We start from the raw sequence: 27,441 nt of genomic DNA, 5'->3' as shown, positions 1-27,441 counted from the left end.
CATATTTGCATATCAAGAGCCTACAGGATCAGGCCAGTGCACCATGTAATCCAGCATCATGTTCTCACAGTGGCTTACTGAATACCCCAAAGGGCAGCCCTCAAGCAGAACCTGAATGCAGTGTTTCCTGTGCATTTCATTAAATCTGTATTCTTACACACCCACCAATTTTTCCAGTTCATGTCATGAATCTGACAAAGCCCGTCGTAAGTTGATGGTAGAATAAAGTTGTTAGTCTCATTTAAGATGCTCTGGGACTCTGCACTGTCCTCTCCCAAATACTGGACTAACAGGGCTTCCATTATGGAAACACTTGTTAATTAGCAATGATAAGAGGGACCCTAATGCCCTTGATAAGGAGAACACTAGTGTGAAATTGGATTGGCTCTGGGTTCTTTTTATAGCTGATTCTAAAGGAAGTCATAAACCATGAAGGAGGATGATACAAGCTGGTGGTTGAGAGATGAGGATAATATTTTGAGTTGGAAATCCCAGCAAGTGTTTCCAGGAAGGAAGGAAGGAAGGAAGGAAGGAAGGAAGGAAGGAAGGAAGGAAGGGCTGACTGAGCTTTCAGCACCAGGCCACGAACCAGTCAGTTGGGGCAACAGCTGCCCTGCCTGCAGAAGTCTGTTTCACTTGGCAATCTTCCCATGCTTACTTGAATCACCTGCTGTATCACTGAACCCAACCTTGCAAACCATTTCTGCTCTTCTTCATAATGGAAAATAATAACAACCACAGCATGTCTTACTCAACCTTCACCAGTAGTAGTAAATTTTATTACGGCCATTGGCCCATATCAAAACAAAACAGACAAAGCAAACAGAAAATACAATTTGGAGCAACTCGACATAAAACGAGGCAGCAACTGCTGCAATTTGAACAATATCAATTCTAAACAGTCCTTCAAGAATAACATTTTAACACAATTTGGTTAATACATATGCAGGATAGGGATTCAGCTAAAACTTTATTTAATTAATAGCTTAATTCCCTCTTAATAATACTGGGTATTAGTTAAACTATCAAAACTATGCAGTGACCCATTTCTCTTTTTCTGGGATAGGACATTTATCAAAAATCTAGCGTCTGTAAGAGATCTACTCGGTTCCTCATCATTCAATAAATGAATTAATTTAGCCTCATGGGTTCCGTCTGCCTGTCCTATCAGAAGGGGGGACAGAAATCTAGACCGGGCTGCCGAATAAGCTGGGCAGCAAAAAAGTATATGTTGTAATGTTTCTACGGAACCACTATTACAGTCACATAGCAATGAAATCTGGCCATTTGAGAGTCTGTTGCCCATGACATTTGATGGGAAGGCATTGAATCTGGCCTTGATAAAGGCATACCTATGCGCCGCAACAGAAATAGATAAGTAAGATGGTAATTTTGTTATTGGTGCTAACCCCAGGTTTGTTGGTGAACAAGTGCCACCTCCTGTCAAAATGTTATGCTGGAGATCAACCTCCTTTAGCCTTCTATTAACAGCACTCTTGGCAGGGCCTAGCCCTAGATCCATTCCCAGTAATTCAGATGGTGATAATCCAAGGGACACAAGTTTAGGATGTAAAATTTTCGCCCAAGGGCTGGGAAAGTTACCTCTCCAGAGACACTGCAGCAAATAAAGGTTAGGGAGTCTATGCCATACTGACAATCAGTAACTGAACATGCGTTTCCATAGGGTGCTTCCCAGTGATGTTACATTCAATTCCAGGTGTATCGCCGAATTGCTTACGCATCGGGGTAGTTTTAATATCCATCTCAGGAACTGGTTTTGGATTGTCTCCAAAGGGACAACCTTCACCAGAAGGCCACAGGTCAAGTTGCAGCATACAAAAATGTGATGCAGTTTTTAAAACTGTACAGCAACAACCCCACCTATAGCCAGAAAACAATACTTCCACACGACATATTACAGGTAGGGTACAAAAACAAGTTCTTCAGTTTTCAAAGGCCAGGAGACAGAGGTGTGTCTTCATCAGCCAACTGCCACATCCCATAATACCATTGGCTATGCCAACTGGCACTGATGGGAGTTGTACTTGAAAATTTCTGGAAGGGTACCAGTTTGGCAAAGGCTGCTGCAAAGAGATGATGCCAGGCACACCTCTTGGGGAAAGGAGACCTGCGCTCTTGGAGGCATCAGCAAGGAGGTGGGAAGTGCTATGTGAACTGTGTGCTTCACAACTGAAGTAATGCACACATCTAAAGTACATGCACAAACACAAATACACATATCCCATAAGACTGCTACCTGCTATAACTGATCCCAATACTTACTTGATTAAACAGCTGGGTGTTCCTTAAATGGTTATGAGGATCCTGCCCATTCTGCATTAGTGCTTTGTGTCCAGAGTAATTGCCACCTTTCTGTGTATCTGCGCACAGCTGCTGCTGCTGCAGCAGTAAGCTCAGCCTCCACCCTGCCCCCCCCTGATTGTCATAGATTGATGTACTCGTGTGTAAAGCTTTTTCACCTTTGTGCTTCCAGGTGATCACTTGAAAGTCTGCCCTCAAGGCTACACATGCTGCTCTCAAGAGATGGAAGAAAAATACAGCCAGCAGAGCAAACAGGACTTCAGAAATGCTGTGGTGGAACTTAGTAATAACTTGCAAGCAACCTTCAGTTCCCGGTTCAAAAAGTTTGATGGTGAGTCCTACTAGCCCCTGGGTTGCCCAGATGAGAAGTGCTGCAATATATTTATGGACTTTGTTTATACCAACCTTTGTTAGCCTGGTGGGAAGTGATAGATTAGAGCATCAGTAGAAGGTCCCAGGTTCAGTCCCAAACATCTCTGAATTGGTCTTTATGCAGCACATAGTGAAACCATGGGACTTGCTCCCACTGGAGGTAGTGATGGCATCAACCCTGATGGCTTTGAAAGAGGATTAGACAAAATTCAGGGAGGAGGAGAAGTCTATTGATGGCTATTAAATGCTTCTGAACACCAGATGTTGGAAGCCACAGGAGAGGAGAGTGCTCTTGTGCTCTAATCCTGCTTGTTTTAGATTACAATTCCCATCAGCCCATCCAACTGGAGGGCACCAGGTTGGTTTAGACAGACAAGGTTTTGTTGTGTTTTGTCATTATTTTTGTTTGTTTTTTCTACAACTCTCTCCTTTCCAGAGTTGTGCTTGAATGACTCAAGACTTTGGTACCACAAGTTCAGAGGGCTGCTTATTTTGCCAACCGGTTTGATAGAAATATTTGCTGATTGCATCTCTTTAGTTACACACAAGGGGTGTGTGTCTGTCTTTCCAATTTGATTCATGAACAGCAAACTCTGCAATAAAGCAGGGCACTTGGGTTTTCTTTTGCTGTTCCCAGATGGGCATGATTCGCAAGAGTCCACCCAAACTCTTTTTAGACCTTACTGCTTACTTGTAGCTCTAATGAACACCTCCTCAACATTAAGTCTTTAACACCCTCTTGCAGAATCCAGTTAGCAGGATTGGGCACAGAGTGGATGTGAAATGCAGTTGTAACTTCTCTAGCCCCCTCCTTGCTTTTGCCCTTGGTGATGAGGGGTTTTACCTTCACTGCTCAGCTTCTGGTTGACACAGGCTGTAGGGGTCTTGCAACTCCTAAAACTTTACAGTGAACAGAAGGGAAGCTGCTTGAGATTAGGAATCTTCCCCACTTTTTGAAAATGTGCCTGAGGATTGTACCTTGCTTACCTGAAAGTGCTGATCTCTGGCCTAGTGCACAGGGTAGAAAATACCCACGTTCAGTGACAGAAAATGCTGGATTTGTCTTATCCCCACCCCACCCGCAAGATTTACATACTGCTTGGTTGCAATTCTATTGCTTGCCAACAGAAAAGTTTATTGGAAGAGAGTACTATTAATGGCTACTAGCCATGACGAAGAATGCTCTGCCTCCATGGTTGAAAACAGTAATGCTTCTGGATACCAGTTACCAGAAACCGCAGGGAGGGAGAGGGCTGCTCTTGTCCTGGGGTCCTGCTTGCTGGCTTCCCACAGGCATCTGGTTGGCCACTGTGAGGACAGGATGTTGGCCTCATCCAGCAGTGCTTGTCTTAGGTTCTCCTACAGCTGGCATCTCCTACAGCCAAACATTGGGTTTTTGCAACCTCCCAAGCACCACACAGTCTAAACAGGTTTCTTAATGAAACACTTCCTTTTTGTGGAGTAGGGATGGTGGGCAGGCCACAGGACATTCCAACCCTGATGCCTGCTTTAGCGGGAGCCGGGGGGTGGTGTAGGGGGCAAGCAGCACCTCTCCGCTACAGCGGAGAAGCTGCTGCTAGCCCCCCCCCCCGCCCAAGCCTGGCCAGCGCCCCCTCCATTTTGGCGCCCTAGGCAATTGCCTAGTTCACCTTAATGGACGCGCCGGCCCTGGTTCTAAGGATACAGGATTGCATTAGAAAAAGTGCAGAATCCTTTGGGGGAGGGAGCAGGAGGCCTGAGGGTGGTAGACATCTGCATTCCACCATCTTCATGATCCTCAGATCACCCTAGTAGCTGTGAGAATTCACACACCCACACCCACAAATATGGAAACTTTTAAGAGTGTTATATGTGAAACAAACAGGACAATTCTGAGAAACACCAGCAATGGGGAAATTCATGTTCTCTCAAGAGGCCCCTGCTTTAAAAACCAAAAAACATCCTTCGCCAACTTGGTGCCCTCCAAATGTTTTTGACTACAGCTCCCATCAGGAGCTTCCACAGCATCTGACGGGAGCTGTAGCCCAAAAATATGTGCAAGGCACCAGCTTGGCAAAGGCTGATGTTTAAAGGCTCTAGTCTTGTTCTCGTTGCCCCAAGTCCTTGTCATTCATGATGTGAATTCCACTGGGTTATCTTTTCTTTAACAACAACAACAACAGGAATTCTGCCTTTTTCTTGGCTCTTTAAAGGATTACTCTGCTCCCTCCATGCCCCAGGCTGCTGCCCTGATACAGGGTGTAACGTCTTAGGTTTAAGTTTCTTCACGCTGTGTGAGTGAACTCTCTTCCTGTGTGCATAAGTGCTAACACATGTTTTGCAAAGTCAAACAGCTCCAAAAGCTTTTGTGTTTTCTCCTTTGCCTCTTCTCTCCTTGGCTCCAGATTCTGTAAGTGCCTGTGAACCCTCTGTGTATGTGCTTCAGCCCTTTCTCAGGGCTTTCTGGTGCTTGGGGAGAGGGATGTGTATGGACCATTTAAAAGTAGTAGTAGTAGAATAAGAAGTGGGGTAAGTTAGAAAGTAGAATTCACGTGGACCAGCCTACCATTGGCTCTGCTAGGAGAAACTGATGGGAGTTGGAGTTCACTGACAACCAGAGGGCAGCAGCTTGGGGGAACTTGCCATAAAACTGTTGGCTGGGTGCAGTGATGATTGGCCAGAGTTTGTGTGCACTCCATGAAAGCTCTGCTCTGTCTTCACGGTTGTAGGCAGCAATGCTTCTGAAGGCCAGCTGCTGGAAGCCACAGGAGGTGAGAGGGCTCTTGTGCGTATTAAATAAAAGGACACATTCTACTCATGTAAAAACATGCTGATTCCTGGACCGTCTGCGGGCCCGATTTAGAAGGCAATTGGGTTGGATCCAGACCCTGGGCCTTAGTTTGCCTACCTATGGGCTAGATGACCCTTGGGGTCCCTCTCAACTCTACCATTCTATAATTCTACAAGGGAATTGTGACATTCTAGGCAGGGCCAGCGCGTCCATTTAGGCAAACTAGGCAGTTGCCTAGAGCGCCAAAATGAAGGGGGCGCTGGCAGAGCCGTCCTTCTCATTGGGCTGACTGCGCCCCCACCAGCTCAGCAAGCCCAGCCGCCCGACACCGTGCGCTCCTCGGGGCAGAGATTGCTGCGCCTCTGACAAAGCCGCCTTGAAGGCGGGGAGGGGCGCCAGGGAGGTAGCTGGGATAGTGCCGCTGCCCGCCGGGTTCTCCATGGGGCAAAAGCTAGTGACTGCTCTGCTCCCAGGGAAGGCAGCGCCTCAGGGGACAAAGGAGGGAGGGAGGCTCACCCCCCCCCCAACAAAACAAACTTAAACACCGTGCCGGAGGTGGGGGAAGAGAGATGAAACAGCTGGCGACGCTTTTCTCCTGTCAGCGCGGCTCACCTCGAGTGCAGGAAAGCTGCCCGCTCCGCCGCCTCGTCCCTGAAAGCCCCTGTTTGCCTTTGTAATTATTATCGCCATTCATTGTGGTTTACCTTATTTGTCTCAAGCCTTGCGTGCCGATGAGGCGCAGAAGCCCCGCGTGCGAGCAGGCAGGACCCTGCCCGCCTCTCCCCTGCCCTCCGTCCCGCCCAACTCTCTCCTGATTTCTCCTTTTTTCACTTTCCCCTCTTCACCTCTCCTCCTCTTTATGGTTTACCTGTTTTCCCCATCCCCCTTTTCCCTCCCTTTCCCCCCTCGGCCACATCTTTTTCCAGCCTTCCTTTTTCTCTTCCCCACTTTCCCCACTTACCAAATTCTATTTTCCTCTCCTCTCTTTTCCACATCCTTCCTTCCCTCTCTTTCTTTCTTTCTTTCTTTTTCCCCTCCCTCGTTCTTATTCTTTCTCTCCCTCTCCTTCTTTCTTTCTTTCTTTCTTTCTTTCTTTCTTTCTTTCTTTCTTTCTTCTCTCCCTCTTTCTTTTTCTTTCCTTCTTTATTCCCTTCCTTCTTTCCTACTCTTCTTTCTCTCCCCTCTTTCCTCCCTCTCTCCCTCCCTCTCCCTCTCCCTCTTTCCTTCCTCCCTTCCTCCTCTCCCCTCCCTCCCTCTTTCCTCAGAAACACAGTGTGCTGCTTTATACTGAAAGCAGACCATCTATCTCAGTGCTCCCTACACTGACTGGCAGCAATGGCTTTCCATAGTTTCAGGCTGAGGTCTCTGTCCTGCCACCCCTACCCGGGCCCTGGAACTGGAATTGTTAACAAAATTTGCAAAGGAAAAGACACATAAAATAAGATTTTGATTTGCTTGAAATTGAAACATTAAAGAGACTTAAATTTCAGCATCACATTTAACATTTTTCAAAGTGATTTCTGTGCTAAAACTGTGTTCTGTTTGAGAAAATAAATCAGAAATTGTTTTATGACTTGTTTTCACAATTTTTAAAAAATAAATTAGCAATTTCAAATTCTGTGCTTTTCATTCTTCCTAGAATACATCTGTGTTTGAAATGTAATTGGCGGGCGGGGGGCGCCAGAAGGTGATCTCGCCTAGGGCGCAAAAAACCCTAGCACCGGCCCTGATTCTAGGTTTTACTGTGACATTCTAGGTTTTTTATTTATTGTGACATTCTAGGTTTTGAGAGCCAGTGTGGTGTAGTGGTTAAGAGTGGTAGACTCATAAACTGGGGAACCGGGTTCGCGTCTCCGCTCCTCCACATGCAGCTGCTGAGTGACCTTGGGCTAGTCACACTTCTCTGAAGTCTCTCAGCCCCACTCACCTCACAGAGCGTTTGTTGTGGGGGAGGAAGGGAAAGGAGATTGTGAGCCGCTTTGAGACTCCTTTGGGTAGTGATAAAGCGGGAGATCAAATCCAAACTCCTCTTCTTCTTACTGGACAGCAGTTCTCTTCATCACCAACCATTGACCCTGCTGGCTGATAGGAGTTGGGAGTCCAACAAGGGTAGTCACTGTTCACGCTTCCTGGACACTGCAGGCTCAGAGTAGAGATCTGTTTTTCTCCATTGACCTTGTAGAATGTCAAGCAGGGTGACTTTTTGTTCTTCTAAACTAAACTTAAACATTTAGTACAGGTTGTAAATAGTTCAGGGTATCAATGGAAGCCCACCTTTAAGCTGCGGCAGAGAAAACATCGTTTGCATTTGTCTCCCTCACCCAGAGCACCCACTGCAGCGCTGATCACGCCTTTACAACCCTTTACAAGAAAAATAAAACAAGAAAAGTAATCGCTTAAAGCACAACTTTTGTTTGAGAACAAGCCCAACTTCCAAGACAAACGAATGGTGTTAATTCATTTTGCCCTTCAAACTGTCAAGATAGCAGACCAGCCTCCCAACCCCCACCTCCATTCTCTCCCTCCCCTCAAGGTCAGAGGGGTTATTCCTGGGCCACATTGTGGCTCATTAATCAGCCAACAAACCATGAGCGGGAGAGAATTTATATCTAACCAGGAGAAACAGTAGCAAAATCTTGCCTTTCAGGAAGAACCAATGCTGCTATTTGCATCAGGCAGAACTTCCTGACAGCAAGAGCTGTTTGAGAGTGGGATGGAAGGTGGTGGACTCTCCTTCCTTGGAGGTTTTTAAGCAGAGCTTGGATGGACATCTGTCCGGGATGTTTGAGCTAAGATTCCTGCATTGCAGGAAGGTCCCTGCCAAATCTACAATTCTATGCTTCCAACAAGGATGCAACTTATGCCAGTTTCTCCCAACCCAATGCTATTTGGGTTCGGTCTGTCAACCAGGCAAAAATCCACCTAACAGGAACATTGTCTATGCAGAAGGTTCCAGGTTCAAACCCTGGCATCTCCAGGTATGGCTGGGAGAGACTCCTGCTTGATATGCAACAGAACTGCTGCCAGTCAGTTTAGACTTGCCTTTGTCAACCTGGTGCCCCCCAACTCCCATCCTCCACATGCAGCACCACATTTGCAGACAACACTGGACCAATGGCTTGACTGTGTGTAAGGTATTGGATTACCCACTTCAGGGTTTGACCACCTGTAGTCCAACTTGGGAGGACTACAACTCCCATCATCCTTCACTTTTAGGCTAAGCTGGCGTGGATGATGGCGTGGAACATCTGAAGAACACTGTTGTGGTGCACCAATTCCACATCCTGTCTTTGTCCTTATGGTTTGCCCCTTCAGTCTTCAAGCAATTAGCAGCTGTATTCTTTCTGGCATGTTTTCGTGTGGCAGAACCCACACTTTGGAACTCCCTGCCTATTGACGTCAGGCAAGTGCCTTCGCTGTACTCTTTTCAACACATGCCAAAGACGCATTTTGTACAGGCCAACCTATCCAGATATTTCTTAGTGTATATATATATCCCACTTTCCCTCCAAGTAAAGGTAAAAGGTAAAGGGACCCCTGACCGTTAGGTCCAGTCACGGACGACTCTGGGGTTGCGGCGCTCATCTCGCGTTACTGGCCGAGGGATCCAGCGTACAGCTTCCGGGTCATGTGGCCAGCATGACAAAGCCGCTTCTGACGAACCAGAGCAGCGCACGGAAACGCCGTTTACCTTCCCGCCAGAGCAGTACCTATTTATCTCCTTGCACTTTGACGTGCTTTCGAACTGCTAGGTGGGCAGGAGCTGGGACCGAGCAATGGGAGCTCACCCTGTATCCGGGATTCGAACTGCTGACCTTCTGATCAGCAAGCCCTAGACTCTGTAGTTTAACCCACAGTGCCACCTATGTCCCTTCCTCCAAGTAAAGTACCTCAAAGTGGCACACAAAGTTGAAACAGACTTATAGCACAAAACCAATCTATGTAAGTAAATCGCTTTGAGTTGTTGTCATTGTTATTGTTGTTTTTGCAGTTGAGCGGTGTATATGTTTTATTACATATATAGATGTTTCGTTTCGTTATTTCTTAACACTGATGCAAATAACTGAGTTCTGTCCATGATGCCAGAAATCTCTTGAGTAACCCAGGCTTCTGCCCTTTGGATTAGCAGATGGAGGTGTTATAACAGCATCATTTTCAAAACCAGTTTTGTCTTAAACCTTTTCCAGCTATGCTTCCAAGGGTGTAACTTCCCTGGCCTTCCTATTCCTATTAAAAATTCTGCGGGGGGTGGGAGGTAGAAAAGAGAAAGAAACACAGAGGTGAAGGAGGTGAGCTTTCAGAATGATTAAGTGAATTAGAAGTTAATACATACCACCCAGCCATTCTCTATAGTATATATTAAATGCGCACAAGAGTGAGAGAGAAAATTGTAGACAGGAAATGCCAGGCATGGGAACCAGCAGAGAAGTTCGTGCTGGAACTGGACAGAGGATGTGTTGGGATGCAAGTGTCGAAATAAAATGCTTTCCCCCCTAGGGGTCGTTTCCCTCTTCCTGCACTCTGAAAGTTGCTGTGCTTTCTGCTGCTCAGTCAAGCTCCAAGCCCAGAATTGTGTTAATAAAGAACACCTTTTAAAAAATGCATTTCAGTGACCCCCCCCTTTAACGCCCACCCCATCCTGAAAATGTTCTGAGTTAGACTTTGTTTGTACTGGAGCACTTTGAAGACAAAAAATCTGAACTCCGGCATACTTCATACATTTCAACAAGGCTTAAATTCAAACTGGGCCAAAGACACTCACTCTCTCTCTCTCTCTCTCTCTCTCTCTCTCACTCTCTCTCTTTCCTGCTCCTGCTTCTAACAACTTTTTAAGTCTAAACACTGCCTCCTTTGAGGACCCCAGAACAGAGGTGTGTTTTATTAAAATTTTATTTATTGAACATGAGTCACAAGAAGGCACATGACAGAATGCCAGATATCCAGTGTCCTGGAGGAAATTGTGTGTGGGGTGTGTGTGTTCTACCATCCTTCCCAGGGGGGCTTTTATTTTTGAGGGGTGCAGTAGTCTGTGCAACAGGGAACCATCAGGACTGCACACAAGAAGTCTGGGAATTCCAAACCTATTGACCTTCCTTCTTCAACCCATCCGTCCTTTTGAACAATATTAAATCAAAAAGTAATTACATATAGGACAGATGGGAAAAGGTAACATTGCATTGAAACTCTGGGACACAGAATCATGCTTTCTGTTACAGACATCTGTCACACATTAGACACTTTTTAAGATTATTACACTGCTGGTATTATGATGGTATTATTGTTACTTGTTGAGTTTTTGGGGGGTCTCGTATGAACTCCTCCCCAAAATAAACCCCGCTGTGCCTTCTGACCACAGAGCTGGGGCTGTGGAAATGTCACACCTTTCATCTCATTTTTGGAATGAGGATAGCAGTTTTGCTACGTTGCATTTTCTAGGCATGATGTGGGACACTCCCAAGAGCAATATTAATATTAAAAATAAATAAATAAATAATTTGTACCCCGCCCATCTGGCTGGGCTTCCCCAGCCACTCTGGGCGGCTTCCAACAAATATCAAAATACATTAAAATGTCACAGATCAAAAACTTCCCTAAACAGGGCTGCCTTCAGGTGTTTTCTAAATGTCAGGTAGTTGTTTATCTCTTTGACATCTGATGGGAGGGCATCCCTAGGTCTGAATTCCTTTATCAGTTTGAATCAGCGGATCTGGTTATTTGTGGATGAAGTTGCACCTTTTAAACATTTAAGGTTTTCTGTGTCCAGGAATCTGTATGTAGCACTCCTGGGCATCTGCTGGCACCCTAGACAGTGCCCACCCTTGGCATCTGCCCTCGGTTCCCCTCTAACAGGTGATGGTGTTAAGGCGGGGGTTGGGAGCAAGTCGGCAATAACTCACAAGGTGTCAGTGAAGTTAACCCTGTATTCAAGGAAACAAAACATCCCAGGCCTAGTGAGCACAGAAACTCTTCCCAGTATAACTTGCCCCCATGAGGCTGTCGTGGGGACGTCCTTGCCTTCCTGCAGCTCTCTATGTCTCCTCCTCCCCTGGGTCCATCCCAAATGATCTGAGACTCCAATGCCCTGTTTGTCTCTGCTCTGCCCTCTTCGTACCTCTGTGGATTCTGGGAGACCAGAGCGGAGGGGAGCTGGTCACAGCAGGAAGGGGAAATTCCCTGGCTACTTCACCAGCCTGTCTCATATCTGCCTCTTGGCCTCTCTAGCCTCCACTTCTGCCTCTTTATCTGCTCTGCACTCTGCCATAGCCTCTTTCTGCTTCCAACACCTCACACCCTCCCTCCCCCCTGTCTTCTCCCTGCGGCCACTCACTGTCGTCCCACCACCACTCCCAGGGTCTTGAGCCTTCTTTCCTTGGGGGTTCACCAGCTGCTTACTCACACTACTCCTCTGCATCCAGCCAGTCCATGGCAAGTGATCAGCAAGAATCTGGGTCTAGGGTTGTGCTGAAGAATTACCCCTCCCCCCAATGTGTTCTACGCCAGAGAGAAAATGCATTCAAAAATGATCAGGGGGGAGGAAATTGTGGTGCATTGAACAATAAGAACACAAGAAGAGCCCTTGTGGATCAGGCCCCAACGGTCCATCTGGTCCAGTATTCTGCAGTCATAATGGACGAACAGCTGCCTTTGGGAAACCATCAAGAAAGACCCGAGCACCTCTGCCCTCCCATGGTTTCCAGCAACTCGTATTCAGAAGTATTTCTGCCTCCAGCTGTGGAGGCAGAGCATGGCCACCCTGGCTAGTAGCCACCAATAGCCCGCCCCCCCCTTCAAGAATTTGTCCTCTTTTAAAGCCATCCAAGTGGGTTTCCATCACTGTCTCCTGGGGGAGAGAGTTCCATACCTTAACTATCCATTGCACGGAGGACTTTCTTTTAGACTGGGTGACCTCCAAGTTCCCTTGCATATCTGAAGTTCTGTAACAGTTTGCTTTTTAGACCATCTTCCTAGTTTGGGCAGAGTCTCCCTCCTTCCTTTCCAATCCCCTTCACCTTTCATCTTGTATTCTTTATGACGGTCAGGTAGGCATGTGTGTGTCCCATTGTTGCATCACTCCTGGATATTGGGTGCTGCAGAAATGCAATGGTAATAACTTGCAAGAGAGCATAAATCTTCCCATAATGGAAGGCAGCTTCTGCCTCTCCACCCTGAGGGTCTGGTATTTCGTTTTTCGGAAACTTTGCTCTGTCCCACCTTTTGATTTCTGGGCTGAGGGAAGGCCACATTTGGTAGAGAACACCCATCACCTTGCTGCATCTCTGGGAGTTTGCAGTACCTAAAATTGATTAGAGGGAAGATGATCAAGTCCAACTCCCAGAAACATCATATGTTTACCTTTTTGCACTATTGGAGGAAGGGTATGATATGCATGCTGGCTCTGGGCAGATAGAATTCTTACCCATATTTAATGCAAACTGTGGTTTGCAAATTGTGGATGGAATCATAACCTTGCTTTCAGCCAGTCTTTAAGTCTAGCTGAAGTATTCAGATGACAGATGTTCTCCTTCACATTCAGATGTGAAGGAGAAACGATGGCTAAGGATGACATCTGCAGTGGCCTGTTATCCAGAGGAAGAGCAAACTTTAATTCAGAGGAGAGATGCAAAGAGCTTCTCTGTGAATAAAGTATATCAGTGGCTGATGAAGGTACCTCCCTCCACCATTGATGGTGAGTGGGAGGTGGGGGGGGTATGCCTGCACCATTTTGTGGCTGTGTCTCTATCCGCTCTTTATGATGCTGCAGTCATTTTGTGTCTTCTGAGGCCTCCACAGCAAAAGAGGCCCAAAAGAGGCTTCTGACCCTTACCCTAAACAGTCCCCCCTCTGCCCAGACCTTTCAAAATAAAAATGTTGTTTATTACACCCAAAGCTTTGGAGACACATTGGAAGCTTTCCCCCTTGTGTATAGTCAACTGGGGTTCTTCGGCTGTGATTCCTGCATTGCAGGGAGCTGGGCTAGGCGACCCTATGATCCCGTGACCCTTTCTAACCCTACAATTCCATGATTCTATGAACCGTCTGGGAGGCAAGTAAAGCCATCCTCAGAGGTTTTTTTATCCAACAAAATTCATATCAGAAAAAATGAAAAGAAGAAAATAGAACTATGGGAAAGGATAAAAAACCATGAAAGAGAACCATTTAAGGATCCAGAAAATGAGACCATTAAAGAAAAAATAAAGTTTCTTCAAATTCAATACGAAATGATAATAAGTGACAAGTTAGAATGGAAAATCAAGTATATGAGGCAAAGATTTTTTGAATACAGGAACAGGCCAGGCAGACTTCTAGTCTGGCAGTTGAAGGAAAGGAAAAACCAACGCATTATAAATAGAATCAAAATAGGAGAGAAATGGATAATGGATCAAACAAAAATCAATAAATGTTTTATAGAATATTACACAGACTTGTATAAAAAGGAAAAAGAAGCTATCGAAAAAATCTGTATATTTTAAAAAAAAATTGAAGGAGATACCAAAGGGATAATTGGAAAATCCAAATCTACCGATATCCGTATTGGAAATACATCAGGCCATTAAAAAAACTGCAACAAGGGAAATTACCGGGCCCGGATGGCCTTATGGCCCTTTATTATAAAAAAAATTGAAGAAATGATAGCCTTATCATTAAAAGATACAATGAACGAGATCCTGTTTAGTGGAGAACTACCTAACACATGGAGAGATAGCTATATCACGTTAATTCCAAAAGCAGATATGGACCCTACTTCTATGGCTAGCTACAGACCCATCGCATTATTAAACACTGGCTATAAAATATTTGCTGACATAATGGCACAAAGATTCAAAGTAGTGCTTCAGGAAACTATAAATAAAGACCAAACAGGGTTTTTGCCCAAACGTCATTTAAATAATAATGTGAGGCACATTATCAACATTATTGAATATTTAGACTACAAAATAAACAAACTGGCGGCACTTATGCTCCTTGATGCTGAAAAGGCGTTCGATAAAATATCATGGGCCTTCATGAAAGAATTAATGACGCAGATGGACCTTGGAGAAACCTTCTGTGAAGGGATAAGTGCTATTTATAAGGAACAAAGAGCCAACCTAATAATCAACAGGGCCATAACCGGGAGCCTCCCAATATGTAAAGGTACACGGCAGGGATGTCCCCCCCCCTAATTTTCATAACAGTGATGGAAGTCCTCAACAATCAACTAAGAGAGGACCCAGGTATCACGGGGATAAAGAAACAAGGAAGATCTTATAAAATAAAAGCATTTGCGGATGACCTAATCCTCACAACAGAAAACCCACATAAAAGTATTATACAGGCTATAGAAATTATTGAAGAATATAGGAACCTGGCGGGATTTAAACTAAATAAAATCAAAACAAAAATGTTAGTTAAGAACATGATGGAGAAAGATATAGAGCAGCTGGGGGGAAAAACACAGGTTTAAAGGTCTGTCATAAAGCCAGGTATTTAGGAGTTTGGATTAGTCCAAAGAACATAAACCTATTTCAGGACAACTATGCTCCAACTTGGAATAATATAAAATGCAGTATGGAGAAATGGAACAACCTTAATCTGTCTTTATTGGGAAGGGTGGCAACAGTTAAAATGATGGTGTTCCCTAAACTCTTGTTTTTATTTCAAACGATACCAATTTTAAGGGGGGAGGACAGGCTGAAGTAATGGCAGAGATATATATCGAGATATATATGGCAGGGTCAATGCCCTCGAATAAAACATCTCAATATGATTGATATAAAATCACGAGGAGGACTAGCCATGCCAGACATAATATTGTATTATGATGCTGCCTGCCTTACTTGGCTTGCTGAGTGGTGCCGACTAGAAAACTTGGAATTATTGGATCTTGAAGGGTTCAATCTAAGGTTCGGCTGGCACGCATATCTAAACTACAAAAAAACATAAAGTGCACAAGGATTTCTCCAACCACATTATAAGAGGCTCTTTATTGAAAGTTTGGCTGAAACACAAACATCTGTTGGAACAGTGCGTGCCTTGGTGGAACTCCCCCTTGGAGGCCCAAGCAATGAGACGTGGTAACTCAGAGTCCGGCTGGCTGACATATCGAGCACTGCTGGAGGACAAAAACGATAGGTTAGAATTAAAATCTTATGAAAATCTAAAAAACATGGTAAATGACTGGTTTACATACTACCAACTCTTTGAGAGGTATAAAATCGATAGCAAAATAGGTTTTGAGAAAGGGCAGTCTAAATTTCAATTGGAAGTGGTAAACTCCAAGGTAAAAACCCTCTCAAAGGCATACTGGTTATTACTAGATTGGACAGTAATGGAAGAACAAATTAAATCCACAATGACGCATTGGGCACAGGATATAGGTCATGATATAATGATGACAAGGTGGGAAAACTTATGGAGAACAAGCTGGAGTTTCACCACATGTAATTCGATTAGAGAAAATTTAATAAAGATGTTTTATAGGTGGCACATCACCCCCCACAAACTCTCAAAAATGTATAAGAACGCGAGTAGCATCTGTTGGAGATGTGAGGAGTTGGGAAGTTGGTACCACATCTGGTGGGAATGTAGCAAGATAGAAATATTCTGGAATGAAATACATTCAGAAATGGAAAAAATCTTCAGAATCGAATTCTCCAAAACACCAGAAGCTTACCTTGTAGGCATAACAACTCCAGATATACCCCAAAAGATGAGGAACTTTTTTCTATACGCCTCAGCTGCTGCAAAAACCCTGGTAGGGTTGAATTGGAAAAGTGCAATAATATCTAGCAAAAAAGAATGGTTTTATAAAATTATAGAATATACGGAGTTGGCTTATCTTTCAGAAAAGATAAAGGAAAATCCAAGGAAAAAATTCATTGAGGAATGGAACAGCTTTCTGTACTATCTAAAGAAGCGGTGCAACATCAATACAGATTTCGCTTTAGAATAACTCTTGTTCGCTCTAGAAATGATATAGTAATAAAATGATATAAAAAATTAAAAGAATGAGGAAATAAAGACAAGGTAATTGAGGTCAGTGTCATACTTTTACGTGTTTTCTTTATATTGATTAACAATTTATTAGAATTTAATGAAGAGATGGATTAGGGAAGTCAAAGAATAAGATTATTTAATAATTTAGCCTTACTGTTATGAACGGATGGCTGAAAAGTATTAGTATATGTTTCTGAATTATTGTTACAATAAGATATTTTGCCAAAAATGAATATGGAAGATATGGATGTATTTTTGTAAGTGTATTGTAGGTATATTGTGTATGTAAGTTTTTTTCTTTCCTTTTTCTTTGTTTTCCCCCCCTTTGCATTTGTATTGCTTTTTGTATTGTAGGTCAGTATGTTTGTATGTAGGTTGGTTTGTATGTTTATATTTGCGTATAATAAAATAAATAAATAAATAAACATGAACCGATTCTCCCCTTCCCTGCAGAATTCTTCAGAGAGCTTCTCGAGAATGCCGAGAAATCCTTGAACGACATGTTTGTAAGGACTTACGGTCTCCTGTACATGCAGAATTCAGAAATGTTTAAGGACCTCTTTGTGGAGCTGAAGCGCTACTACACGGGCGGCAGCGTCAACCTGGAGGAGATGCTCAATGACTTCTGGGCCCGGCTGCTGGAGCGCATGTTCCGCCTGGTCAACCCCCAGTACCACTTCTCCGATGAGTACCTGGAGTGTGTCAGCAAGTACACGGAGCAGCTCAAGCCCTTTGGGGACGTGCCCCGCAAGCTGAAGCTCCAGGTGACGCGGGCGTTCGTGGCGGCACGCACCTTCGCACAAGGCCTGGCTGTGGCAAGGGATGTGGTCGGCAAGGTGTCTGTGGTGAGTTGTTGTTGTTGTTGTTGTTGTTAGAATTTAGTAAGTAAGTAAAATTTATTACGGCCATTGGCCCATATCAAGAACAAATCAGACAAGCGAACGAAACAGAATTTAAAACAACTCAACCTAAGACAATTAAAAAAAACACGAGACAGCAGCTGCTGCAATTTAACAATATCAAATCTAAACAACCCATCAAGAACAACATTTTACCTCAATTTAGTTAATACATATACAGCATAGGGATTCAGCTAAAACTTAATTTAAGAGTTGATTAATAACTTAATTTCCTCTTAATGATATTTGGTATTAGTTAAAGTATCAAAACTATGCAGTGACCCATTTCTCTTTTTCTGGGATAGGACATTTATCAAAAATCTAGCGTCTGTAAGAGATCTACTCGGTTCCTCGTCGTTCAATAAATGGATTAATTTAGCCTCCTGGGTTCCGTCTGCCTGTCCTATCAGAAGGGGGGACAGAAATCTAGACCGGGCTGCCGAATAAGCTGGGCAGCAAAAAAGTATATGTTGTAATGTTTCTACGGAACCACTATTACAGTCACATAGCAATGAGATCTGGCCATTTGAGAGTCTGTTGCCCATGACATTAGAAGGAAAAGCATTGAATCTGGCCTTGATAAAGGCATACCTATGCGCTGCAACAGAAATAGAAGATAAGTAAGATGGTAATTTTGTTATTGGTGCTAACCCCAGGTTTGTTGGTGAACAAGTGCCACCTCCTGTCAAAATTTATATACCACCCTATACCCAAAGGTCTCAGGGTGGTTCACATTAAAAGATCACAGTATAGAAAATAAAAACAGGGTGAAAAAAAATCAAAAAATAAATTCAAAAAATGGATTTTTTAATTATTTAAATCGGATTTTTTTGCTTTAAACTGGATTTTTAAAATAAAATGCTTTTGGAGGAAAAATCTTTCTAAATATTGTTTTCTATTTAAGTTACATTATACTCCAAAGGCTATTCGTCAGGAAATAAGGATTTGTTTAAGTTTTTCATTTGTGCTAAAACTCAGTCTTTTTTTAATGATTTAAATCAAGTCTTACTGACTAGTGATTTAAATAATGATTTAAATTGATTTGATTAAACCAAATCCACCCTGAATAAAAGTTAAAAACAATAACCAGTAATACACCCCCCCCCCCCAAAAAAGAGCCACGTTTTAAAAGGGTGTGGGATGTTGATCAGGTCAGCCAAAGGCCTAGTTAAAAAGGAACATTTTGAATTATATTTATTTACTAGTCACTTTTCATCCAAGGCTCTCCAAGCAACTTACGTTAAAAAAAATATGTGCACATGCATAATAACATTCGTCAAGGTAGGCGGGCGGGGTGGAAAAATCATATAATACTTTAGCAGTTATCTGATATACAACTTATGGAGAAACAAAAACGACACACCAGCTCTGTAAGCAGTAACAAGCAACGTTAGCAATAGTCAAACAGTAAGCAAAGCAACACTTTCACCACTGATTAGCAGATAAACGAAACCTCGGTCCCCCCTCCCCCAGAACAAAAACCATTCACAGCAACCAACAATTCCCCCTCCTTAACCTGCCCACCCCAAAGTCTGGCATTAGTGAATCCAGGGTCCTCCTCCAGGGAGCATCCAGCATCTCTCCTCTCCTTTTGGTGGGGAGCAGTAAAACACCAACCATCTCCCTTCCTGATGCTCCCAGGAACTGGTATCCAGAAGCATTATTGCCTCTGACCATGGAAGCAGAGCAGAGCCGTTGTGCCTAGTAGCTTATCTACCATGTGAAGAAGAGTTTGGATTTGATATCCCGCTTTATCACTACCCTAAGGAGTCTCAAAATGGCTAACAATCTCCTTTTCCCTTCCTCCCCCCCCCAACAAACACTCTGTGAGGTGAGTGAGGCTGAGAGACTTCAGAGAAGTGTGACTAGCCCAAAGTCACCCAGCAGCTGCATGTGGAGGAGCGGAGACGCGAACCCGGTTCACCAGATTACGAGTCCACCGCTCTTAACCACTACACCATGCTGGCTCACGAGCTTGTCCAATCAATCCTCTGCTGAAACCATCCTAGGTGGTGGTCATTGCTGCCTCCAGTGGTAGCAGGTTCCATAAACGTCTACCAACTCTGAGAAAGGTAGCAGATCATGGGAAGCACCTTTTATGCCTGAAGAAGTTCTGGAGAGGCACTGCTAGTCAGTGCATAGAATATTGGTCCAAGATTCCTCAACATGGTGCCTGTGTGTTGTGGCCCTGTCTGAGTCCCGTTGCTGAGCAAGCAGGGGCCAGGAGTCTCTGAGGAACACTTCCTTGAGAGCAGAATCCACATATGAAGTCAGACACTTCAGAGGTCAGGGAATCCAGATGAACACAGAGTAAAGGGTCCAGATGGAGAGCAGAAAGCAGCAAAGTAGGGCTGGGAACCACAGGCGTTGTTTCCAGCATCTGACTGCTGCTGAGAGTTCTGTTTAAGAAGACCAGAGCCAACTAGTTCTCACCAGTGCCTTCTCCTCTCTGTCACTGAAGGCTGATCAGCTGCAGGTAGAGTCACTCTGCCTTCTTGTCCCTCGGGCTGCTGTTCAGAAGGTGAAGCTGACTCCTGGCCCATGATACTATGGGCATCACAGCTTCTGCTGATACCCTCCTTAGTTCTCTGACAAGGCCTCCTGCTCATCCCAGTTTTTAGTTTTACAGTGGTACCTTGGGTTACAAACACCTTGGGTTACAGGCTCTGCTAACCCGGAAGTAGTACCTCGGGTTAAGAACTTTGCTTCAGGATGAGAACAGAAATCGCACGGCGGCAGTGGGAGGCCCCATTAGCTAAAGTGGTACCTCAGGTTAAGAATGGTTTCAGGTTAAGAACGGACCTCCAGAACAAATTAAGTTCGTAACCTGAGGTACCACTATATTTAAAATTGAGTTGTTTTGCTTTAGTTAAGGGGGTTTCCTTTGGAGTAGGAGAAGTGCTTGGTCAAGGTGTTTTGGGGGGGGGGTGTAGTGCATAGTTAAACTACAGAATGTAGTTGGTGGTGACCACCAACTTATATGGCTTTAAAAGAGGATAAGATAAAATCAAGGATAAGGCTACCCGGTATTTATTGGATAGCCATGTTGGCTAGTCATAGGCAGTTGTTGACACCCATCTGTCTTGAGAGAAACTGGAGTGCACTTCTGTGGGTGATGTAAAACTGCTGAGTTAGCAGCACTGAAGTGACCTCCCCTGGGCCCAAGCCTGGGCAGTGTGTATGGAGGTTCTTGGCAGGCCAGATGACAAGCCCCCTGCCTCTTGGCCTGGCTGATGTGCTCCAAAGGAAAGTAGAGCAGTACATTTGGCAACAGCTTGGCTGCAGGAGTTGCTAGAAGGAGGTGTGCAAGGCACTATCCAACTAGGGACTCCACTCCACATTTGTTTACAGTTTACTCCTTGGCCCTTTCCCCCCTGAAGATATTTTACAAGGCAGTTGAGGTTTAGGATCAGAGTTTTCCTTCTCCTAAATGGGCTACCTTCCTAGGTGGACAAGCTCCATCTGCCCCTCACTTCCCTCTACAGCATGAGCAGAAACCGCCTTCTTGGCTGTTGGACCTACTATTGGTCTCATCCACTCAATCTGCCGGAGCCTGTCTTTGCATGCAAAACCCTCTAACTCAATGATGGTTTGAGACCCATCAGCTGCTCTCATCCAGCTTAGCCAGCCAGTCAAAGCCATTCCCAGGTGTGGCCGCTGTCACATGCTGACAGCTTCTAGGAGCCACAGGTGAGAGTTGAGTGCAGGGTGGGGATCAAAGGTGGCAAACTACCCAGAAGGAGCATAACGTCCCCCACCAGATGTATTACTGTATTGGCCCGAATATAAGCATCATTCCCCCCCCCTTCAAATTCTGGCTGTGTGACTTACATTTGGAACCAAGCACCAGCCACCCCCTCCCCCCATTCATGGTGGTAGTGCCAGGAGGTGGGCTACACCCGCAAATAAGCCGTCAATTTTAAAGGTGCGGCTTATTTGTGGATGCATCTTAAATTCGGGCCAATATGGTACCACTCCCCTAACACCACATACACCCCTTGTATATCACGATTGCATGATATCACAGTTTTGTGATATAATGATTTCGTGATACAATATCACAAAATCATATCACAGAATTGTGGTGTCATACAGTCATGAAATCATGATACCACAGAATCATGGTTTCACAAATCATGATATCACACAGTCATATCTTTTTTTGCGCTGTGATTTCACCCAGTCATGATATTGTGACTGCGTGATATGATATCACAAAATCATATCACACAATCATTACAATTTCATGCAATCATGATACCCAAGCAGGAGCATGACACGACCCCCACCAAAGGTACTACCTCTACTCTAACACCCTATACACCCTATACTGGATGCTGGCAATTGCAAGGGGCAATGGGAGAGAGCTGTAGTCACACTCAGATCCTGCTTGCTGATTTCCCCACAATGGGCATCTGGTTGGCCACTGGGAGAACAGGATGCTGGACTGGATAGTCCATTGGCTGGCAGGTCTTCTTCTGTTCTTAGGAGCTTTGCTTGTTGTTGTTTCAGGGAGGGGAAGGGTTTCTGAGCATTGCCAATTTTTCTTCTGTGAAGTGGGTGTTTCACAGGCAACTTCTTAGATTTCCGAATGTGCCCCCAGCCCAGCCCCAAAAGGGTTGGGGAGCCTCTGGGCAAGATGGAGAAATACTCCAACCTTGTAGTAGGCAGCTTCCAGTATAACCTTTGCCATTGGAACACTTATTGTAATGATCCCCCTTTAGCGATGTTTGTCGTTTCTGTCTCCTAATGATGCAGTTGACGTCTGTGTACAAGTCAGCTTCCTACGTAAATGCAGATCAAAAGGATGCTCTTAGATTGGCTGTGCAAACTATGGATTACTATAGCAGACCATTCAGAACAAAATACAAATCTGCTGCTCTTGTGCTGCAAGAAGCAGCCTTTGAAATGTTACTCATGTTTTAAGTTTTCTGTGGAGCCCTGCAATGTAAACCCTCTCAGGGCAACTTACTCAGTAGAAAACAAGCATCATAGCAAAACAATACCAAGATAAAAGTAAAATTCAATCATGGAAAAAAGGCCTGGCAGCAATAAAATCTTGAGGTTTTGTTTTTAATAATTATAAAGTGGGGGGCGGGGATTAAAATGTTTTCATTGACTGAACTTGAAAATATAGCAAAGGAAGAAGCAGACTAGGCTCTCTGGGGAGAGAATTCCACAAATTCCTGTAAAATGCTGACTTTTCTCATTGTCTGATTTCCTTCCCTATCATTGTCTCCCAGCCTCATAATCCTCTGCCTTCTCTCCCCGCACCCTACCCACCCCCGACTGAATTGCCTTAGCCCCCACGGAGATGTAACATTCATGATGGTTAGGAAATTGGGACCCCCTACTCCTTACCCACCCAGCACCTTTCCCCTCTTTTGGAGCAGCAGCCCCTTGGCAGGCCCAATTCAGATGTCATAGTGCCCACTTACCTAACTGTGTACCACGTGAATTTATTTCAGTTTTGCAGATCTACGGGAATTCTGTGTAGCCAAATTCCTTGGCCTTAATTTTCAGCCCACTCCTGAGGAACCTGAATTTCTTACCCAACACCACCTCATTTTGCAATAATAATAATAATAATAATAATAATAATAATAATAATAATAATCACTGTCAAGTGTTTCAAGTGCTCCTGTGCTGGTGGATGGGTGAGTTTTAATGTTGGCCAACAGAGGAATTCAGTGCAGCAGCTGCACTAATGGAAATTTGTTGTGTTAAAGACTGTGCAGCAACAAAGTCACCAGCAAACAGCTTATGCATTCTCTTGCACGGGGAAAAAATATTTTGCCAGCAGGACACATATAATGCTGAGTCACTTTAGCTTAGCGCTACATTGGATATAGCTTATTATCATTACAGTTATTTGCACTTTTTAATTTATAAAAATATATATTGCAATTCATAAAAAATATATATATAACAGCAGCTCTTCTTATTTTCACAAACAGAAAGTAGTGCATCCAATAGGAACTTTCACCATGTAAAAGTGATCTGCAGCAGGGCCTCCTTTTCCTGTGGCTTTGATAGAACCAAATCTAATATGAGCGTTGTTCAAGCAGAACCTATCCGCTACTCCTCCAAATGTTACTTTGCCCTTTGATGACAGGGCTGTGGGGTTCCCCCCACCCCCACCCGAGCAGAATTGTTCTTGTTCCTGCCCTTGGGATGGTTGGGGCTATAAATTTTACTTAATTATAGGACATAGGCCAGTGGGTGCCAAGGGGGTAAATTTGAGCAGAGCCCGTTCAAGTGTAGGTGAAATGTATTAATTTGCAATATGATTTCTCTCTCTTCCTCCCACCCTGGGCTGCTCTTTTCAACCAGTGTGAATGCCTTTTTGGCTTTTTTTTAAGTATGGGAACTTTCTCTTTCACATGTTCTCTCCCTCACCCCCCCCCCCAACAAAACTGTGACAGAGAGGGCAGAGGAATTGGGCTATTATTGAACCCTTGACACACATTAAAATCAACGGGTTTAAATTGCTGCCAAGCATGGACATTTCCTGCCTAAGCCTCAAGGGCACTTAAAAAAAAAGTATTTGGTGGGGGCAGGAATATGTAAGCCAGATCCCTCAGTGACTCAAGGTGGAGGGGAACTTGATATTTTGCAATTCATAGACTTCAGAAATATCCTCATAATGAACAACACATGGCTAAATTATATGTCATTTAAAATTGGGGTAAGCTGAAAAGTGGTTAGGAAGAGGGGCAGAATGTGACATTTCTGTGAGCCATTTCTGGCATCATCAGATGCCCCTCTTGAGTCTTGACAGTTCATTTCTGATGCTCCAAAAGAGACCAGAATTCTTTGTTTATGCAGGACTCATTGCCTTCAGTTGACAATACAGCCACGTTGCCAAATCCAATTGGCTACCTACCAACGTTGTACTGATGCATAGCTTGACAACTGTTAAAATTTCAAGCAACGCTTTTAAAAAATAGCATGTTTAACCAAAGAAAAAAGTGTGTGTGTGTGTGTGTGTGTGTGTGTGTGTGAGAGAGAGAGAGAGAGAGAGAGAGAAATGAATGTGCTTGAGTCTACTCAGAGCAAGACTAATACTAGATGTATCTGAAGAAGTGTGCATGCACACGAAAGCTCATACCAAGAACTAACTTAGTTGGTCTCTAAGGTGCTACTGGAAGGAATTTTTTATTTTATTTTGTTTTGACTATGGCAGACCAACACGGCTACCTACCTGTAACTAGATGTCACAGTTATGTTTTAGACACAATGTTGTTGTTGTTGTTGTGTGTGTGTGTGTGTGTGTGTGTGTATATATATGCTAACATGTGACAAATTGAAACAAATGGCTTTCTAAAGCCAAGCCAATGGTTCCAGAAGTAGCAAACCTCTGCATGGAAGAGGAAGATAATAGTTTCTTTTCTCTTTTTGTATTCGTTTTGGCTTCTGTCTGCCTGCCCCCGCCCCCACCCAAGCCTCACTTGCTTCTTGATCTTTTTAACTGGAGATATTGGGGATTTAACTTTGGGACCCTCTGCATGTAGAACATGTGTCCTTATCACTGACCTATGGCCTCCTTCCCTGCTTATTGTACGGGCAAAGCTGTGTGTGCCACGTTGTCCTCTGTTTCTTAATAACAACACCCCACCTGGCTTGGGTTTTTACTTAAAACCAAGTTTGCAGCCCACAGGATGCAAAGCCAGGCAGTGTGGACTCTTTAAAGCCAGGTGCAATTTTTTTGCAAAGATTTCCAATCCAAGGTGCCAACCAACCAGACTTTGTTTCCTGGTCACCAGAATCCTCAGTTAATGGCTCTTAATTGTTGTGTGAGAGAAAGATATGAAATACAATTGGAGAATGGCACTATTTGCTTTAAGAATGCAGTATAAAGGAGAGACATTGTTTGCAAAAGATCAACAGCAGATGGTGGCTTTATTTAAATATGTGGCATTGCAGTTGCCAAAGGACTTTAAGGAGACTCCTGACTTGGAAGAAGAAAATGACTTAAGAGAAGAATGTGAACAAGTCCAGAGGCAGCAGAAGAAGAAGGAAAGGAAGAATGAGAAAAAATCCTGGGACTTTAGAGACAGAGTTAAATATAAGAAGGAAGGAAGAATTAAAAAAAGAAGGAAGGCAGGAGGAAAGAGAACCAAGCAGCTTGATGGGGCTGTTTTTTCTTTCTTCAGACTAGGGGAACTTGCAAGCTCCCTTCCAACGCCCCCCCCCCCCAATATAGGAGTGAGTGTTGGCTGGATGCGTGATTGTGGAAAGGTTTTGGGTGTTATGTTGTATTGTATGGGGTGGGAAGGGGAGTTATGAATCTGTTTATAATGTGTTGGGTGTGTGTGGATATGGATGGTCTGGAAGCAGTGATAAAACAGAGGAGAGGAGTTATGGGAAGAATAAGTGTGAGGATGTATGGAAGCATATTGGGTTGTGCTCCAGGTGCAAGAGGTGTGCCTAGTATTGCGGCACACAGTTACTTTCTTGATCCTTTTGCCTGGACTTTTTTGTGGGGGTGGAAGTGTAGGGCTCACAAGTAGGGTGAGTTGGGAAGGTGGTTGGGGCTGGGTTTATCTCCAGGCGGGTATTGTACAAAAGGAGGGGAAATGAGTAGTGTGATGGTTGGGAAAGACATAATAAAGAATGTGAATATTACGTGTACAACTCTTAATGTTAGAGGTTTGGGTAATCAGGTGAAGTGAGTGAGGATTGGGAAGTATATTCAAGAACTGAAGGTTGGTGCTGTTTTTGCAAGAAACATATAATGGAGGGGAGAGGGAGGTTAATTTCCCTGGCTTTGGAAAAGGGGAAAAAATTATGGCTACCGGAACTTTGAAAAGTAGAGGGGTGGGAATAGTAATTAAATCCAAGGTGGACTTTGTGGAGAATAAAGTGTTACGAGATAAGAACGGAAGGTTCGTTTTTGTTCAAGGTTGCTTGGAGGGAGAGCCGGTGGCATGAGCGTCAATTTATCTCCCTAACAAGCACCAGCCGGATTTTCTTTATAGGTGTTTACAGAAGCTTGAGAAATTGTCGCCTCATACAAAAGTAGTGTGTGTGTGTGGGGGGGGAACTTTACTGTTAATCTGCAAGGGGGAAATAGTTCCCAAAAGGGAAAGGTTGTGAAGTTTAAAAAAATTATGTGGAAAGTTTGGATTATTGGAACTATGGATGGAGTTGTTCCTCAAGGATTACTCATATTCATTTTATTCTAGCCCACATGGAACATTTTCAAGACTGGATGGTATTTTAATATCGCAGGAGGCAAGGAAATGGGTGAAAGGAATGGATATTGGAATTATTAAGATCACTGACCATGCCCCCATATCTGCTTTCCTTCAAATAGGTCACATTAATAGGTCTTACTCTTGGAGGTTTAACCCTTGGTTGGTTGCTGATGAGCATAGTAAATTAAAAATTAAAATAGTGGTAGAAAGGTATTTTGAGGAGAATCAAGACCCAGATATCCCATTAACAACAAAATGGGAAGCAATGAAGGCAGTGATTATTGGAGAATGTATTCAGAGTTTGTCAATGTTAAAAAAGGGGAAAGATAGAAGGATTAAGGAGGTAGAAGAGGAAGTTAGGTTATTGGAAGAGAAATTTAGGATGTCTAAGGAAAAGAAGGATAGGGAAAAATTAGACCAAAAGAGAGAAGAGTTGAAAGTTTTAGATATAAATAGAACCACATTAAAGTTATGGTATAGCAAACAAAAATATGAAGAATTTGAAGGGAAAGGAGGGAATTAGGACTTATCAGGTGAGGAAAAATATTAGAGCTATTAGAGATAATAAAGGGGGATTGGAAACAGACCCTAAGAAGATATTGGAACCCTTCTTAGGGTTTTATAATAGATTATATGCAAATAAAGGAATTAAGGATGAAGAGGTGGATCAATTTTGTGAAGGATTGGAGCTCCCAGAATTAAGTGAAGAAAATAGAATGGAATTGGATAAGGATATATCAGACGAGGAAGTCAGATCAGCAATCGACTCTATGAATGTGCAATTGGCACCAGGATTGGATGGGTTCAATGTGGTGTATTATAAGCATTTTAAGGATATATTGGTGCCACATATGACTGTACTGTACCAAGGAATTTTGAATGGAGCTTCAACTCCACCTAT

At 43.8% G+C, this 27,441-nt stretch overlaps 1 protein-coding gene across 1 annotated transcript in view; it reads left to right on the top strand.

Annotated features, from left to right (window-relative positions):
- GPC4 (glypican 4) overlaps positions 1–27,441 on the top strand; it is a 102,721-nt gene that overhangs the window by 60,288 nt on the left and 14,992 nt on the right. The window contains exons 2-3 of the mRNA XM_033137336.1: positions 2,495–2,653; positions 16,895–17,286. Of these exons, the coding sequence (XP_032993227.1) occupies positions 2,495–2,653; positions 16,895–17,286 (551 nt within the window). The remainder of the gene's footprint in view (positions 1–2,494; positions 2,654–16,894; positions 17,287–27,441) is intronic.

Source organism: Lacerta agilis, chromosome Z, assembly GCF_009819535.1.
Source record: "Lacerta agilis isolate rLacAgi1 chromosome Z, rLacAgi1.pri, whole genome shotgun sequence".
Classification (NCBI taxonomy): domain Eukaryota; kingdom Metazoa; phylum Chordata; class Lepidosauria; order Squamata; family Lacertidae; genus Lacerta; species Lacerta agilis.
The sequence above is the reverse complement of the archived record's forward strand: the minus strand, read 5'-3'. Positions and strand labels throughout refer to the sequence as shown.